Source organism: Camelus dromedarius, chromosome 4 (genome assembly GCF_036321535.1).
Source record: "Camelus dromedarius isolate mCamDro1 chromosome 4, mCamDro1.pat, whole genome shotgun sequence".
In the NCBI taxonomy this organism is placed as follows: domain Eukaryota; kingdom Metazoa; phylum Chordata; class Mammalia; order Artiodactyla; family Camelidae; genus Camelus; species Camelus dromedarius.
The window spans coordinates 88,648,921-88,667,710 of NC_087439.1; the positions used below are offsets into that span (position 1 = coordinate 88,648,921).

Below are 18,790 nucleotides of genomic sequence, written 5' to 3' on the forward strand. Positions count from 1 at the left end.
TTAAACTATTTTTTAAATGGTCGTATAATACAATTCACTTTTTTATTTTGATGTACGTACGGCTCTGTGAATTTTAACACATGTGCAGTTATGTGTAACCATGCCTATAATAGGATAGAAAATAACTTCATCACCCCACCAAACTCCCTTGTGTCATTTCAAACCCAGTCCTTAGCGTACAATGATATTCTTCCTGGTGGAGAGTTCTTATTACATTGTCAGAGTTTAGGGATTCATACTACATTATTACCACTACCATTATAATTTGACCTTTGTTTTGTTGATTAACCAGTGCTGATAGAGTTGTTTCCTCTTCTTTTTTTCTTTGGAGGCTTTGTATTGAGTTATGTAACCATATCAGCATGATGAGTTAAGGGCAAGTGGGGATCATTTTCCGGGCTGCAGTGTTGATTAGAGCCATGCTAATGTAGAAGGTTTAGAAAAAGTTGACTTGAAACCAAGATGAAGCTGAAGCTTGAGTCTTGTTTAAGAGCTAATATTTTCCACTAAAACTGGGGACACTACTAAGCATTGTTATATTACCTGCTACAAAGGGTAGCCTAGAAATTCAAGTCTTTTGGTGAAAGCTGAGTACCAATGATAAAATTGTACATGCGTGCCTGAGTATGCTTGGTGTTCACTTCATCCTCTCTCTCCCCCAGTTGGCTCTTGAAAGCAAACAGAGTGTAACAATAGGAGTTCTGTAATGTTCCTGTGTGAGGCTGACCTTTGTATTATTGTTCATCCTTATCCTCTCTTTTCAGAGACAAGAGATTAAGTGAAAACTGTGCAGAAATCTTTTCTGGGCACAGGAATGAACTGCTTTTCCTTCTTTGCAAAGTCAAAGGGTTTTACAGGATTTTCCCTTCTCAACCTCCACCCCCTACTCGATCCTGACCTTCACACCTTCCCAACATTAGGGAAAGGCAGGAAGTTTTCCCTGAGGTTTTTCTTTATGACGACATAATGGGGCAGGTTAATCAATGGGGAAAACCCCATGTGGGAACACGCCTTCTGTGTACATTCCCAATATTTGCTATAAGTAGGGCCATCCTAGACCTAGGCGGCTATCAAACCTAACAGCACTCCCAGAGCACTGGGTACCCAGCACTGAGCACACCATTCTTTGAGCTGAAAATGATGTGCAGTACCAAGAGTTTGCTCCTGGCTGCTTTGATGTCAGTGCTGCTACTCCACCTCTGCAGCAAGTCAGAAGGTAGGTGTCACCCTTTCTTCGAGCACAGGAGGAAGAACTGTTTTCATTTTCCTCTAAGCCTTGAGCTCCTCTGAGGGTCCCCAAGGGATGCAAGCCTGTTAGGAAATCTTCAAAAGGAGGTGATGGGGGTTGTCATCTTACTGGAGAGTAGAAGAGGAAATGGTCGCTGCTGTCCATCAGGATTTTTTTCTTTGGTTAATTCCAGCAGATTTAAGGGAGTGGATGGACTCTTAGAGACCTCTTAGAGACCCAAGCTCCAGAACAAGCCCGAAGTGCTATTTCTGGGAGTGAGGTAAATTGTGTACCATTATCACTGAATGGGGTCATTCTGAAATGCAGGAAACGCTCCCACTTCTCCAACTTTCTCACTTTGTCGAAGTTCAAAACTCATCCTTTGGGGATGGATTACGGCCCCTGACTTCTTCATTCTTGCAAAGCTTTGAGGACATCACTTGCCAGTGCATCCCTTACCTTACAGAAGGTTGTAATTTAACTTGGGGGAGTGTCCAAGAATCGTTTTACTACTGTAAGAATACCTCACTTTTAGCAACAGGTGAATTCCTGAAGATACATGTGTTGAACTTTTATGAACAAAATAAAAAATTCGTATTAACTAATATTATAATTTCAAAATGCTTTAATTGAAGCTCTTATTAGCAGCTCCTATAAATTATTTTCCTTTGTAACTTCTTGTCTTCCCCTTCCTCTCAATACCCAGTAACCAGATAGTAGATTAAAATTTGCCAATTTATTCATTTGAAAGGCTACTCATAAGGGTTTCTTCAAGAGGGAGGTATATATTCTTGAGTGATTACAGTGAACTGAAATAAAACACTGTCAGTTTGTGTTTCTTACTAAAGGTATTCCTTCTATGAGAAGTTATGTGCTTCTAAATAGTACTATTGAACCAACATTTCTCAGTACATAAACTATTTTTTTAAGAGAACTGGAAACTATGTTAAATTGGGTCTCAGAGATATTGAAACTGTTCTAGGTAGTTTATTTACCATACAAATCAGATTCTAGGTTTTCCATAATATTTATCATGAAATAAGTTCACTTATGTGGACTCAGTACCTTTCATTTCTTTTTAGCAGCAAGCAGCTTTGACTGCTGCCTCCAATATACAGAACGAATCCTTCACCCCAGATTTATCGTGGGCTTCACACAGCAGCTGGCCAATGAGGCTTGTGACATCAACGCAATCATGTAAGTTATGAAGGGTTCTAAGCCGATTATGCTAGGAGTCCATGGGAATTTCAGGTAGAAAAAGCTTTGCCTTTTTGGAGTTTCATTCAGAAATTTCTGCTGTAGCAAAGACAGCTTTGTTTTAGTAGACACGTATACTTCGAAGCTCATTTTCAGTAGGACTGGAAGAAGGCAAAAGCTTAGTTTAGAGAATGAATATAGTTGCGGGCAAAATCACATTCAAAGATAAACTTATAAGCAACTAAAATGCTATCTCAGGAAAATACAAGAGACATAAACTTTGAAATGAGCATCTTCTACCAGAAAGTGGTTGGGGCTGTAAGTAAAAACTCAGAGCAATTATACTGTTGCATACAATATTCTTGATTTATAGAGGGTATTATACTTTGAATAAGAAAAGCTATTGATCAGATATATACATATTTCATGTAACCACCACGAACAAAATTAAATAACAGTTCTGGGACTTAACCTTTCTGCCACTGAGCAACCAAACTGCAGCGAAAGTCAGGGAGAATCACTTTCATTCCTTGCGTCAAGCGTTATCAGAAGTAACTTTTTTTTTTTTTGCATTTGTCTCACCTCTGAAACAAATGAACTGTATAAGGTATACAGCAAACAGTTGGGATATGAAATTTTCATTGCGTGTTCTGTGTGAAAAAAAAAATTAAAAGCTCTTTAAATACAAATCAATTTGTCTGATTTTTCAGCTTTCACACAAGGAAAAGATTAGCCGTGTGTGCGGATCCAAAGAAGAACTGGGTGAAACAAGCTGTTCGTATCCTCAGGTATGGAACGTCCCCAGTCTGTTAACCTCTCTCCAAACATTCGGGGCAAGAGCAGTGTTCAGAGTGGTGGATCATAGGCTCACGGGGATGCTTTTAGCCTAAGCACAGTAGAATTTTAAAAGGGAAATTTGAATTGGACTATGAATACAAAAATTCATTTTTTTCCACTTGTAGATCATTTTAACTTTTTTAATTTAGTGATTTTTCACGTGCTGTATCAGATTCTTCTATGCACTTGATAGGCACTAGCTGCTTGATTTTTGTTGCAAAGATGCTTCCTATTTGTATAATTTACAGACTACATGACATATGGTTGTTAAAAGCTGGGAAGGGACCAGCGGCTCTCATTTACATCAATGATACTAGAGTAACATTTAGAGTCCCCTCACACGAGGGTGTCAGATACTGAACGAAGACACAAGGCAACTGGGCGTAAACTGCTTCTCTCATTACTTAGCTGGGTTACGCTGGGCAAGGCCTATCCTCGCTGAACCCGATTTCCTCACCTGGACTCTGAGTTGCTTGGCATCCTGAGATGCGGTTAGGGCGTGTGAGGCCATCTGCAGGTACCAAAGGTGTTCCTGCCTGCCAGGTCTTTGCTTATTTTTTCTGTCTTTTTCTCTTGATAGTCAAAGAGTCAAGAAGATGTAAAAACAGATGCTCCCTGGAACGGAATTGGACACAGCCCAAGAGCAAAAAGAACCCAGCCGGAGCTGGTTCCACTTGCACGTCGCTGAGGGTTCAGAGCTTATCTAGTTTGCACGTCTTTGGACTTGTCCAATTAGTGAAGTTGATTCATATTGCATCATAGTTTGCTTTGTTAAGCATCACCTTACACTCTATTTTATGTTATGTTATTTATGTATGTGGGTTTTTTGTGTTTTGCTATTTAATACTGGTTTTCCATAAGCTGTTCGGTTTAGTATGAGTTAGAAAGTTAAGTGTGAAGGAATAAGATATGGACAAGCAGAAGGCTGTTTTAAAAAAAAAAGCATCTAACATTCTTCTGTTTATATAGTTTTGTTTCCTACACTGTTGTAATTTCCTTGTAAAAAAGAAAAAAATGATAAGAAAAATAAATATTGAAAATAAAAGAAAGCACCAAAAATTGATTGAGTTAAATAGTATTTATTAAGAGGCATATTACAAATATTTAAAGGTTTAGTAAATACTACAATTTTCTAAAAATTATATTCCCCATTTACTTCTGCTTGGTTGTTCCTTTTATCTTTATCCCTTATGGCCCTGGACTTCATTCTGTATGAATTATAATAGGAAGGTTTTTTGACTTTTTTAAAAAAATTCAAGTCATTCAAACCAAAAATTAGAAAGATCCTGTATCTGAGACATAGTTCAATATGTATTGATATAAAACTTTCTAAAATAAAAAAAATTTATGGCCAAATATTTTGTGACTACAGGGACACAGCAACCATTTAGAAAACACATTGAGAAATCACTCAGTCCATCGTCCTGGCACCAGCCGTGGTCCTGGGAGTGGGCATCTCCGCACGGGAACATTGCTCTTCTTTGCACGTCCTTCTGAGTCATCTTTAAGACATTTCCAAAGAGGAAATGATTATTCAGAGGGTTTTTAGAAACTGATTGCCTCACTAATTGGATGGGAGACAATGTGTGAAACCTAGCAAGAACCCAGAAATACGATAAGAAGACCATGGAGCGCCTTGGCGCGCCTTGGCACGCCTTGGCACAGCACTCCAGTCTGCTGCAGATTCCAAAGGCCACGGAGGATTAGCGGGGGCAGGTACGCCGATGACAGGAGTCAAAATCCAGGCACACACGTCCATAAAGTGGGCGATGGTGGGTCATTTGGTGTAGAGCCAAAGCCTGTGATTCAGCAGGTCCTGAAGGCATCTCTGTGCTCACGAATAACAACACTGAGTCATCGGGGAAAGTATGCTCAACATCCTGTTGGTTTATTCATCAAACATGGGTTTAGTGTCTATTACGAGTCAGGCACTGAGCCAAGTGAAGCTGGAGATACCAAGAGATTAAGTTAGGATTTGGTCCTCACTCCCAGATAATTAAGGCTGAGCAGTGTGGGGAGAGGGAGGGGACACCGAGAATATCAGCTATTACAACACGGGGTGGTAAGCACTCGGACGAAGGAAGTCATAGGAGGCTAAATACAGGACATTAGCAGTAAGGGTTTCCCGAAGAAAAAAATATTCCCTTGAACCACATTAAATGGCCAATATTCAGTGTTCTCAAGCTGTGAAGATGGCAATTGTATATGGTTTAGCCCTCATTTAAGCTGAGATCTGAAGGGCCAGTAGGAGCCATACAACTGGAAAAGGGGCAGCAGCAGGTGTTTGGAAATAGCTGGAGGCATATTCTAGTCGTCACAGTGTCTGAAGGTGGGTACCACAGGCATTCGGTGGGCAGGAGACAGGGATGCTAAACCTAGTGGAATGCTCAGGACAGTCCCACACAGTGAAGAACTGTCCCACGCAAATGTCAATCATGCCACCAACTGAGCAACACCAGATGAAGCGGAAAGTAAGCAAGGAGTGGGTGTGGGGTGGAGTAGCTGCAGATGAAGCGAAACTGTTACCTCAACTAAGCGCAATGGTTTGAACTTGAATGTGGAAATTCTGGGGAACTACTGAAAAAGTCAAAGCAAGAGGAGAGGGAGGTGGGATGGAAGATGGATACAGAGGTACCAGAGAGAGCTGTAACGAATAAGGTGAGACATGGAGGGACTCTGGCAAAATTAAAAGGGGTTTAGAGGAGGTTGGTTTGGAATTCCTGAGAATCACCCTAGACCCATCCCATCACCACCAGGCACCCTCTCTTGGGGCAGCACAGCCAGAGAGGGCCATTGTCAGGGGACAGAGGTACATTTGACAGACTAATGCTGGGAGACCTCACCGGATGATCCTTGCGGAGCCAGGAAAGTAGCACATTTTGTTAGTGCTCTGAGAGTGTTTGAATCTTTTGGGACCAGAAGTGCTAATAAATATTAGCCAAGTTTCTGGAGACTGAATTTACCAGGCCAAAATGCCAATTTATTCATCGCAATGAAAACGTTCCACTGTCAAGTGCTTGGGTGTAAACCCGTGGGCAGATCAGCGCATCCCGCCAGGAGTCCAAGTTGGAATCACAAGGCCGGATTGTTAAGCCTGGGATCAGAATGCAGCGCAGAGTCTCAGCTGCACGATTTGAAAATCTAGTTTATTGGTCTCACTGCATTAACCATGTTCTCAGATTAGGGAGGTTGCTCCCAATTCACAGGTTTTCTTTTCCTTACTTTTTTTTGTTTGTTTGTTTTGAAAACCGTACTTTCTATTTAATTTTAAAATGAGGTATCATTAAAATAGAGTAAAAGGCACAAATCTAAGGGTGCAGCTTGATGAATTTGCACATACCTGGGTGACACCTCTGGGCTGTATTAAATATTTTCAGCGCCCGGAAGGCTCCCTCATGTCCCCTTACATCTGTGCAGGCCCAGGATAACAGCTGTTCTGACCTACTTCCTAGCAGATGAGTTTGACGGTTCTTGATTTCATGTAAGCACAACTGTACAGAATGTACTTTTCACTAGCATCTTCTTTTTTTTTTTTTTTAACTTATTTTAATTATATATGTAATCCGTGAACTAATTCTCATCCTTAAATTCAAGTGACAGGGAGGAAACAAAGGCCTCCTTTAAACTTCCCTAAAGCTCCTGGTGAAACTCTGTGGGATGGCCTTTACTCTTTCTTAGTCATAGTAACCCTTTCGCTTTGTACCGTCTTCCCAAGGACATTAATTTCCACCACTGATTTATAGTCAGACTCTAGTCCTTTCTCTCTGGGATTCATCTCTGATCACTCGAGCATTTTTGAGTTTTTCAAGGCGTACATTTTCCAAAAGTCTTTTGTGTAAAGCTACTAATGCCTGGCAGTGGTCGTTGCCCTTGCATGTGGATTTGACTTGTACTTACCAGCGTGTTTCCAAGCTCTTTAGTGCCTCCCCAGCACTTCTCATTGGTGGGATGGGACAATGTCTTTTGCGTCCGGCAAAACTGACTCTTTCATTCATGGTATTATGTAGCGTCGTTGGTGATTTTAGGAGTAGGGAGGTGAAGAAGAAACGGTGACAGATAGTTTGGCAGTAAAAGTAAGAGGAAATAAAAGCTAGAAGAAGAATTTTTTTTTTAAGGTGGAAAAATATTGAAAGAGAGGGACAGACAGAGAAAAAAGAGAGATTGAGAAGAGATTGAAGATATTAAAGAGCTGAAGCTTCAGAGAGGGGAATAAATGGTGGTTCATTTTCCCTCCAGAGGTGGGAGAACTGCTTCCCAGAACACAAGTCAATTGAGGTACCTCTTCCTTTGGAACAAGGGATGCTGGGGGAAGAGTAAACGGAGACAAATTTATGATATGGGGTGAGAGGTGGAAGTTGATGGAGTTGGCATCTGATGAGCTTGCTTTTCCTGGTGAAAGACTTGTGTTCTCGAGAGTGATGAGTGAAGAGGCAAGGCTGGGGCTTTGAGAGGAAAGGGGAAGCTTTGTAAGAGCCAATGACAGACACAGGGATACACCGAAGGATCGCTCCACGGTGTTGGGGCTTCACTGAGGTCAGAGACAATCAACGTGCTGAGCCTGCATGTGCCAGGCAGCCCACTGCAGCTTGGCTGTAAGAGCAGAGAACCAGCAAGACTGGTTCAGGCTTAGCCTCTGCCTCTGGACCAGTGCAAGGACAAGAGGGCAAGAGAGTCAATGATGAGGGTAGAGAGAGAGAGGTTGCCGGGCTGAAGCATGGGGTCTGGACCAGAGATGAGGAGATGAAGCTGGAAGGTATCTGAGAGACTAGAAGAAGATGGAGAGACCCTCAGGCAGAAGGACTTAGTGTGGCAGTGAGGAGGCTGGAGGGGCTGGGGCAGCCCGAGAAGCAAGGTTCATGGGTATGACTGTGGCTATGAGGCTCAAGTGGGATGGGGAAGGCTACCATGTTGGATGGGCCGTCCACATGGATTTTTTTCTTTTTAAGCAGGGATTTTCAAATCACAGGAACAATTTCATTATTAAAAATTAACACTAATTCCCTAATGTTGCCAAATATTCAATCAATAGTTAAACTTCTCTGTTTGTTTCAAAACAAAGTTGTTTTTATTTTTTGCAGTTGATTTGTTTGAGTGGAAGCTGTAAATAAGGTCTACAGATCGCATTTGTGTGAGTTGCTTCTCTTTTATTTTTGGTTATGTTTCTTATCACCATTGCTACCCTCTCTGTCTTTTCCTTTGTGATTTATGTTTTGGAGAAAGCAGGACTTTTGTTTCTGAGTTTCCCGCCTTCTGGGTTTCACTGGTTGCATTCCTGTAGTATTATTCAGCATATTCCCTGACTCCTAATCGGAAATAGAAGCTGGGCTGGGGATGGGACAAGACCATTTTGTAAGTGGCACCATGCCACACATGTGGTTATAAAGTTGCCTAAACTGATGTCAGCAGCAGGAGTGAGAGAGGAACGGTGAGTCTGTGCCAAATTCTTCAAGGCATGTGAAGAACTGATCAAGACCTTTGAGTGTCAGCCAGGAGGAGGGGAAGTAAGATGGTCTAATGACACACATGTACTTCAAAGGAGGGGTTGGGGGGAAGAGTGTGCTGAAGTGAAGAAGGACCATCATGGAAGCACAAGAAGGGTGGTCTCCACCTGCTCCTGGCCCAGAAATCACCTTGAGAAGACTATGAGGGAAGTGATGTTCTTGCCATAGACTCAGGTTTCAACTGCAGAAAGGAGATAGGGGAGCAAAAGATGGAAGGACGGGAGAGAACTGTCAAGGAAGGCCAGAGTGGGACATCATGGAGATGAGTTGGATGCACACAACAGTATTTGGATAAAAGCATGAGAAGTATGAGAAAGGACAGATGGATGCAACGGTTTGGGTTTGAGTAGTGACCATGTCATTAATAATACCTAGACTGGTAGGCAGCAAGTGATGTGCTAGTATCACTAATGTATTATCTCATTTAAATATGAGGTAGGTACCATTTCTATGCCTACTTTGAGGATAGGGAAACTGAGGGTCAAAGAAGTTAAGGAATTTACCCAAGGTCACATAGTCTTTAGAGATATGATGGAATTAGTTTGTCTCAAGTTTCCGACCAGTTGCCTGTATAAAGTGTTTCTGTGTCAGTAAAGAGAACACCTGTAGTGTCTGATGTTCCTTGATGTCGATTCTTGTGTTGATTCTTTGCCATCTTTGTAATCACCTGTATTCTCTGCTATTTTAGACAACATCAGTGTGTTAGAACATAAACCATTTAAGACTTTTTTTGGTATCAGGAAGACTTAAGAAGTTTGCTTCTTTAAGAAGTAAGCTCCAGTTGTGATGCGGTTACTTCTTCCCCAGCAACGCCAGGCACATATCACAGTTTTTTCTTCCTTGTTAAATCATGATTTATTGAATAAAAGGTATGTTTTCCACCCCTCCATTCAGTCAGTTGCTATTTATCAAGCACCTTCTATGGGTCAGACATTGTTCTGGTCACTGGGGACAAGCAGGACAAAGTTCTTGCTTTCATGTGATTTATAGAAGGAGAGGCAGAAAACAATCATAAAACCAAATAAATGTATAATACAAAAGAAGAATAAAGTCAGGTAAAGGGGTAGGGATTGGGGATAAGGATGAGGATGGAGAATTTCTTCATACCTGTGGGAAGCCTGTCACAATGTACTTTCCCTCAGAAGCAATGCCCCTGTCTTCCTCTTGGCTGAGAAAGGAATCTAGGTAAGGTGAGAGAGACACACACAGGATTAAATCTACCCAAGAGCATAGTCTTAATTTTCTGAGATGAAATCAGGTCCAGGGAAGACTGTGGTACTAGACTTTAGCTTACTCTGACTTCTAACTGAAAGGACAGGCCATGAACTAGAATTACTAAGACTCTAAACTATTCTGCATTGGATTGACTTTTTTCACCAAGTGTCAAAACTCCAACTGGGACCTCACTTAAGGTATTTAACTATGTCCCCATACTGTGATTTGTGATCTAATTAGCATAAAGAAACATTTATATCTACAGACTTCGGTGATTTTGCAAATTTATTTTCTTTCTTTGACTCTGACTCACCTGAAACAGGTGAACAAGGTTTATGAATAAATCTGGCACAGTAATGTGATTATAGAAAATGCTGCCCTTGCTCTAGCTCTAGCTCGGCCCAGAACATTCTCCATTCCTCTAATTATTAGAATTGAAGCATTTTTAGGACAGTTAATGGTCACAAGTTTGATAGACTAGTATGAAAACTTTTTTTTTTTAACTTTTCTTGTTCCTACTTTCTTCCTCTTTCACTTGAATATCAGTGTTCTTAACAGGAATATATTAAGCTTAAGTTCACCTAAATTCCAACTGATGATGATAGTGTTGGCTTTAGATTCATTCAGACTCAGATCGTGATGAGCTTAGTGCTTCAGAGGCTGATATCTGGGGAAGAAAAAAGTGCTGGATTCCTGAGGGATGAAATCTAGACGCAAACCCAGGTCAGTAGAAGATGTCATGGGCGGAATTGTGACACTTGTGTCACCCAGCCCCAAAATTCATATGTCAAAGTCTTGACCTCCATAGCCTCAGACATGACTGCGTTTGGGAGACAGGGTCTTTCAGGAGGTAATTTAGATTAAATGAGGTCATCGGGGTGGGCTCTAATCCAGTATGGCTGGTGTTCTTACAGGAAGAGGAAATTAGGACACAGATATGCACAGAGGAATGACCACGTGAAGACCCAGGGAGAAGACGGCCATCTGCAAGCCAAGGAGAGAGGCCTTGAAAGAAACCAGCCCTGCTGGTACCTTGATCTTGAATTTCCAGCCTCCAGAACTGTGAGGAGGTTAATTCACGTTGTTTAAGCCTCCCAGCCCGTGGCGTTCGTTCCGGGCGCCCTGGCAGACTGATGCAGGGGCCACGGGGAGTGAACAGCAGCTGATCCCAAGACCCCTGGGATTTACCACAGGTATTCATGGATTCACTCTTAGCATGGTTCACAAAAACCACATTTTGGCACAAGCTATGCAGTCCCTGATGTGAATGGAGGCTTCTGCTACAGAAGTTTTCTCACATCTATCTCACCCATGTTGGGATGGGGCTATGTTCACTGAGTGGGATAACGTTGGAAAAACTTAATTCATGAAGGTCCCATCTGACCTGAACCATCTGGCAGTGATGGATTCATATCTCAAGGCAGAAGCTGACTCACATAGTTATTCCCTGAAAAGGGGAAGTTCGTCATTGTGTCCCCTTACCCCTACCCCCAGTGACAGGAGAGGCAAGAAGCCCTTTTTTCTGGGTTACAGACCCCAGTGGCCTACCCTTGCTTCAGTGCATGTAGAGTAGAGATCCAAACAGAAAGGTCAGATGGCGTGTGTCTCCTTTAATAAATCGAGTCTTAGGCAATTGCAGAGAACCCCTTAATCTTTCCTTGCCCTTGTGCATGGCTCTCTGGATTCGGCACATCTGGTGCAGCCTCATCTGGCCCAGCTGGATTCTGTTTTTGGTGGGGATTCCATTTCCTCAGTTTCCACCCTTAGGGCTCCCGCCTGCCTCCTCCGCCAGCTCCTGCTCACTCAGCTCTGACCTTGTCTGGGCCTGACCGGGCCTGCCCCTGCTCTCTGCCCCACCGTCAGAACTGGCTCACCATCTTTAAACGTGAAACCGGCTTGCAGATGAGTCAGCCTGGGTGGAAATGTCAGCTGGAGTACAGTGATGTTTTCCCTTGAACAACAAAGGGGGTTAAAATATTACCCCTCTCCCCCGCAAAAAGTAAAAGAAACCCTGATAGCAAAAAATGTAAATTGTACATTTTAACCTACAATCCTACAATTGAGGAAGAGGCTTTTTTTTTTTTTTTTTTCCCCTTAACCCACAAAAGTACCGTGTAAAAGAAATGCTATAGAAATGAAGGGAACAGCATGAGTTCTGCCTGGGACTTGCAGGGGGATCCGAGGTCAGGAAACATAAGAGCTGAACACGTGAGGACATGTTTCAGGTTGTTCCAGGTGGAGAAAGGGATGTGTGTGTGTGTATGTATGTGTGTTTGTGTGTGTGTGTGTATGTGTGTGTGCACACTGAAGAAGTGGTTGGCGATGAGGGTGGAAGAGACTGGAGTCACCTTAAGGAAGTGACATCCTCCCTGAGACAATGACAAACCAGCAAAGGGATTCCAGCAGGGAAAGGCGTGATCGGACCGGGCTGGCTGACCCCCCTCTCTGAAGATGGCTGTTTCTCTTCTTACCCTTACTCCCATTTCCTTACATCTGCTTTGCTTCATTGTTTTGATCTCACAGGCTTCGAATTTCTTGGTTCTTCCCTTTTCTTTCCATCTATCATCAGGCTCCGATTCTTTCTCCGACCAGCATAAACCCCATGACGTGTCACCAAAACAATTTTCCAGCTAACATCCTTGTCCTTTTGCTCCCTTGTACCACATCCAAGCTGCAAAACTCCCTGTGTGTGGTTCAGTTCACTTTTCATCTTCTTAATTTGCTGACGGCTAGGTCCTGGTGGCAGAGTTCCATCCCCTGTGGTCTGGTGCTATTGCAAATTTATGCTCTTCTAAATCCTCCAGGCTTTCACCATGGCTGTCAAGGCAAACATTGCACTGGACAAAATTAAATAGGCAAAGACAACTTTGTTCCAGGCTATTGCAATAAGGGAGAGAGACCAGAACTAAAGTCTGGACCCAATTCCACTGAAACAAAGAGCAGGAGGGTTTTTAATAGCTGGGGTAGGGTACTATAGTCCACTTTTGTTTGCTAACTGGCTTTACACATAGGAAGAATAAACTTTCTTGTATCTTCACTGCAGAAAGCAGTTTTGCAACTTGGAGCCATTGCCCACTGAAGTTAGGCTTCTGTCCTTCCTCAGAGGCTGGGAGGTAGAGGCACTGTTTTCTTTGATGATTACATTTCAAAAGGATGGTCCCCAGGTGCTTGAGAAAGCCACCCCTGAGCTGTAGAACTGGCAAAAGTCTTGTGAAGTGATTTGTACTTCAAAGGATCAGAGAAAGAATTTATAATAACAAGTTTTCTGCAGTAGATGCTCTAAGGAAAGGGAGGTCAGGAAGGAAGATGCAGGTGTAAAGTCTGGTCAAACTGAGTGGGGAATGGTAAGGCTGTCTTGGGTCATGGCCAAGTGCTCCCCTTTGGGTGAACTCAGCAGTTTCTCCTTGGTGGGGACTCCAGCCTGGGGCTTGTTTTAGAGCTGCCACAGGGCATCCATCCTCAGCGCCTTCCCCTTCTTTCTGTGGCTCTTACCAGCCTCTAATATCTTCCCATTTGAATATCCCTTGCATATCATTGCCATATTTATCCTCAAAAATTGATCTTGTCATTCTGTGGGTTATAAATTGTTCCTGGGCCCTATTACCTATCAAGTCCCCAGCCTGGGATGCAGGGCCCTCCGTGAGCTGGTCTCATCCTGCCTCTTGGAGTAACTCATGTTCTACATACTCCAGGCGCATTGGCTTCCTTTCCTTGGCTTTGACAAACTTTGCTATTTTCTGCTTTTACATCTCTCTCTATAGCTTCATTTAGAATGCTGCCCTCGCCCCAAGCAGATCAAGACCCAGTTCATGTTCTTCCTCCTACGTGGACCATTCCCAGATCAGCCCAGTCAGAGCTATGCCCGCATTCCTCTGAGCATCTGTAGCATGTTGTGTCTCTCCCAGTGACGGCGTCTGCACCTTGTCATCCCATGAACTGTAGCTACCACACGTGCTTCCTCTCTGCACAATGCTGGGCTCTCCTGTAGACAAAAAGCCTCCCATTACTTCTACCTCTTCGAATCACTTGTAAGGTTAATATAGGGCTTCACACCTAGAAAGTGCTCTTTGGATAACTTTGAATGGTTAGGAAAACTGCTTGATAATTCCTAGGGAGAAACAGCACTCGTGCACAATTGGTGGAGTATGACTTGACACATTTTAAAGACACTTTTTCAGAGTGTGTCAAAAGCCTTAAACATGTTTCACAGTATCTCTATTTCCTGGGAATCCACTCTAAAGAAATAATGCCATAAATGCATAAATACATATAGATAAAGATGTTCATGACAATGTCATAAAGGAACAATTCTTTATAACATTTATAACAAACGTCCAACAACGAGGGATAACTTACAGTGTGGCTGCACGTGTATACAGTCTCATCTTTATTTAGTATATCCACAGACGGTTGTTAGCTGGTGTCACCTACGGTTGTTAAAATGATCAGAACACTTTACTCATCAGTAGAGTTGTATTGCCTTGGACCTCCAATCACCATCCCATTCCTTCCCTAGAACATCCAGAATTCCTCCACAATCCAGAAACTAAAGGAGGTGGTGCCTCAAGCATCAGGACCCTGTGCATCATGACAGTGGATGTCACTCTGACACCCACGGTCCTCCTCAGTGTCTGAACTGCTGCCCGCTTCTTGTCCTCGGCGTTGCAGCTCCAATAACACCTCCACCGAAGGGGCTTTTCTGGCCACCTGACCCAAGTTGCTCTCCCCAGTTATTAATTTCATAGCACCTTGTAAATACTTAGCTACCTTGGCAAGCGATTGGTGCCTCTGTTTTCGCATTTGTAAAATGAGGGGAATCCCAGTGTTTGCTCTTCTGGGTAGTTACGAGGATTAAGTGAATTTACACTTGGAAACATTCCTGACACCTAATAGCACCCAAATGCTCTCATTCCTGACACTTGCACTGACTGTAACTATTTTATTCATGCATGTATCAGTTAACTGGTTTCTTGACCATCCCCTGTTATTGTAACGTAAGTTCATTAAGACACTGTTCTCCTCCTCCATGCTCATTGCTGGATGCCCAGCACCTAAAACAGTGTCTGCAGATGGGCAGTGCTCAATAAACAATAGCTGAATAAAATTGTTTCTGTAAAATGCTAATCAGATGTGTTCAGAATGGATGTGCATGTATATAGAGGAAAATCTACAAGAAAAAAAAATCAGTATTTGTAGTATAACCTTTTATTAGAAAAATATTTATGTATATGCACAGGAGAAAAATAAACAGGAAAACACCATCTGGTAATTTTCCTGAATCCTAGGCTGTAGGATAATAGGTAAATTTTGTTTTCTTTTTAACATTTTTTTTCTTTTTGAAAAATTCCTTACTATGTACATATATTCATTTCATAATCAGAAAAAAAGTCTTTAAAAGACACTAACATTTTGATAGAATATCTAGGCTTGTTAAAAATAGAAATTCCCAGTAATTCTGATTTATTAGGTTTAGGGTGGGGTCTAAGGATCTTTACTTCCCATGGTTAAGTGGATTTGGTTCCTGGGAAAAGGCCATGGGCAAGGACCAGACTTTCTTATCTCTATGGAGGTCAGGATCAGTCCAGAGTGTCCTATCTGAATGGGTTCCCTAAGCTGGGAAGTTGATTAAGAAGAAGGAAAAGTTGATTAAGGCAAGGAAAATTTTGTTTTCTTCCCCCAAAACTGACCTTCCTCATCTGAAGGGCGTGGGTGAGTTTTTCTCCCTGTACGATGGGATCAGGTCATTCCCACTTCAAGGTGGCGCCATGTTGATGGACATGTCCACCACGGGGACCAGGAGGAGAAGCCAGCTATCCGGGTGGGATGAACACTGAGGATTACATGTTCAGCAAGAAGTGAGGCTGGGAATCAAGCCCTAACCCTTTGGGCTTCTGAAGAGACTGAGGCCGTCAGATTATTGGTAGGATCCCAGGAACATATAACATATCCAGAGTGGGAGCTCCATGAAAACAAGGACCCTGTTCACCCCTCTGTGCCAGGGCTCCACAGAGAGCCTGTCACACTCTAGGTACCCAGAAAATACCTGCTGTTAATGAAAGGTCATGAGTCTTCCTGCTCAACTACAGTAAGTGTCGAATTTTCTTTGTGTGTTTTAAAAAACTAAATTAAATTTTTTGTTTTCCTCTATGAGTTTACTAGTCCTTATTGGCAATCACTTAATCTAGGAAGCAGGGGCCAGTTTCTATGCCAAACTCTGAAATCCTGATACCCTGTTTATCAGATGCAGAATTTCTATGAAGTCGTTACCATGAATTTCTGAACAGACTCAAATGAGTCTCATGCTTACTTATTTACTAATGTAAATTCTCTACCCTAAAGTTCAGATCTGACTATTTCTGTGATATTTAACTATCATTTAGCCATTCAGGCTAATAACATAACAACTTTCAGATAATTTAACATAGTTGATACTCAAAGAGGGATGAGAAATTAAAAGGATTTTGGGTACAGCTGTGGTCTACCTGTGTCACTCACAGAAGGCGACACTCAGTGTCACTATCAGCGTCAGAATATTGGAGTCATTGGGCTTCCATCCTCAATTATTTCTCAGGTTCTGAAAGGTGATGTTGGAAGAAATGTTGCCTCTTTGCCTTTGCTTCCTGATTTAAGTTCATTGTGCACATGTTCGTAATCACTGGTCTCTTTCAATTTTATTATTTTGTTTTACTCTGTTTCTTTCTCCATCTTTAGTCAACTCTCCAACAACTTATGTTAGAGTTGGATCCACAGAAGAGGGGATGTTAATGAGCATCTTGGGGTAAGACCCCAGTGAAAATTAAGGAACGCTTAAGTGGGGAAGTGAACATAAATCGGCGTTTATTTGAAAAGAGCCCTGAATGCTATGCTTGCTCTTTGTTCTGCCAAGAACTGAGTAAAAGACCAAGGTAAGGGCCTCTGGAATCACTTTTTCTCAATGTCACTATTTTTAACTTGTTTCTCCATTATTTTTAATTTGTTTCTCCTACTCTAGGTCACTGTTTTAAAACAATTATCTTTAAAATTGCTTCTGATCTTATATCTTACAATTCCATGAGTCTGTAAGAAACTACTTTTAGATCTTGCTTTGGCATATTAAGAATATCTAGAGTGTGCCTTAAGCTAATAAAAATCTCCTTAAAGAGCGCAGCATGTCACATACTGTTATTATTCTGAAAATAAATTGTGGATTTTTAAATCACAGTCTAAGCTGGGCGTTTACTTCCTTGCATAGTTTTGGAAGAAGTTATTTCATTCTTTCTATGGAGGTGGCTTTTCTTAACAGAGAGTTTCTGGTAGGTTGGTAAATCACTGCAGACAATAATGTAATCTGTGGGAGAGGAAGATTGGGAAATATCAGAATGTCAGCATGAAGACTCTTGAATCAGATAGCAGACTGGGTCTCATGACGTCTACAGGCCTTAAAATCCTACGTGCTTGTCCATGGACTTCCGTGCTAGGCAGGTTGCATCACAATCACCTGAGAGGTTTTAAGAATACATCCTAAGCTCCACCTAGAGGGGTTCTTATCCTGTAGGTTGCAGGAGGAATCAGGTGACCTGTTTTTCTCTCAAGTGTCCAAAGGTGGTTTGATGTTCCAGATTTTGGAATTCCTGCCCAAGTGTAATTCCAGTTATTTTAAAACCTCTTTTTTTTTTTTTTTTAAGATTTTATCAATTGGAGTTTAGTATGGACAATGTAAATCACTCTACTGGTTTTAATAAAAAAAAAGTTTCAATGTAGGAAATTAAGTCTTAGGAAATTATTAGAAGGCCTGACAGAACGAGTTCCAAGTTGGGCCTCCAGGATTAATTCTAGAGCCACACAGAACTGACCCACCACGGGAGCTATGCTAAAACCAAGAATATTGATTGAAATCGCCAACTGTTGGTGGTGACCGTGTTGCCACCACTCCAGCCACCTCTGGACTATCCAGAAAGTGGAAAAGGGAAGCCTATAGCTGCAGTCCAGGGACTAGAAAGTTCATCAAGAGGCCCCCTGACAACTCGTTACCCCTTGAAGCTAGACGTGGGTGTGGGGTACTCGCAGAGACACCTCATGTATTCGTGGCTTTGCCAGATAGCAAAAACCAGAAAGGAGGCATGTAAAGACAACTCTACATTATTTCTACATTCCAAAGTTTGAACAAATACATCCAGTAGGCAGGTCACATGACATCCAACCCCTTAGCTGAAAGGGATTTTGCAAAATGTTGCTTTCACTTTCCCACCTTCCCAGTTAGAAGAAAGAAGGCAGGGTCGGGGGTGAGTCAGCCATCCCCCTATATCCATCCCTCTGGGAGGACACAGGAGCCTCCAGTGCAAAGGGCATTTCTGTGAAGTAGACCAGTCATTTGTCTGACTGTTGTGGGGAATGGAAACAGGAGTCTGTCAGAAGGCTTGCAACCTTAGGATTTGATTCTAAACCCCTGAAGGATGGCCTGACCTAACATGACCTGATCCATTTTGAAAGGTCCCTTTGGCTGCAGGGCAGAGGATGAATTAGGGCAGACCAGGACTAGAAGCTGAGTACCCTTGTGTTACTCTGATTAGAACCAAGGTTTTGTTTATATATTCAAATAATATTATTTTACACATATTTTGGTTTGATATTATCTTTTTTTTATTGTTTTATTTTATTAAATTTATTTATATTTTTTACTTTCAATGGAGGTACTGGGGATTGAACCCGGGACTTCCTGTATGCTAAGCATGAGCTCTACCTCTGAGCTATACCCTCCCCCCCGATATTGCCTTGTTTTTAATGTACTCTATTATGAGGGCTTTTTCCTTTTTTTTTTTTGGTAAGGGGAGGT

The 18,790-nt window shown here is 42.1% G+C and overlaps 1 protein-coding gene across 1 annotated transcript; it reads left to right on the plus strand.

The window, feature by feature from the left end:
- Positions 1 to 1,089: 1,089 nt before the first annotated feature.
- On the plus strand, positions 1,090 to 4,124 carry CCL20 (C-C motif chemokine ligand 20). The gene is made up of 4 exons (XM_010998008.3): positions 1,090 to 1,216; positions 2,314 to 2,425; positions 3,136 to 3,213; positions 3,843 to 4,124. Exons 1-4 carry the CDS (start codon positions 1,138 to 1,140, stop codon positions 3,862 to 3,864), a joined length of 291 nt encoding a protein of 96 aa, XP_010996310.1. The 5' UTR covers positions 1,090 to 1,137; the 3' UTR covers positions 3,865 to 4,124.
- Positions 4,125 to 18,790: the final 14,666 nt, after the last annotated feature.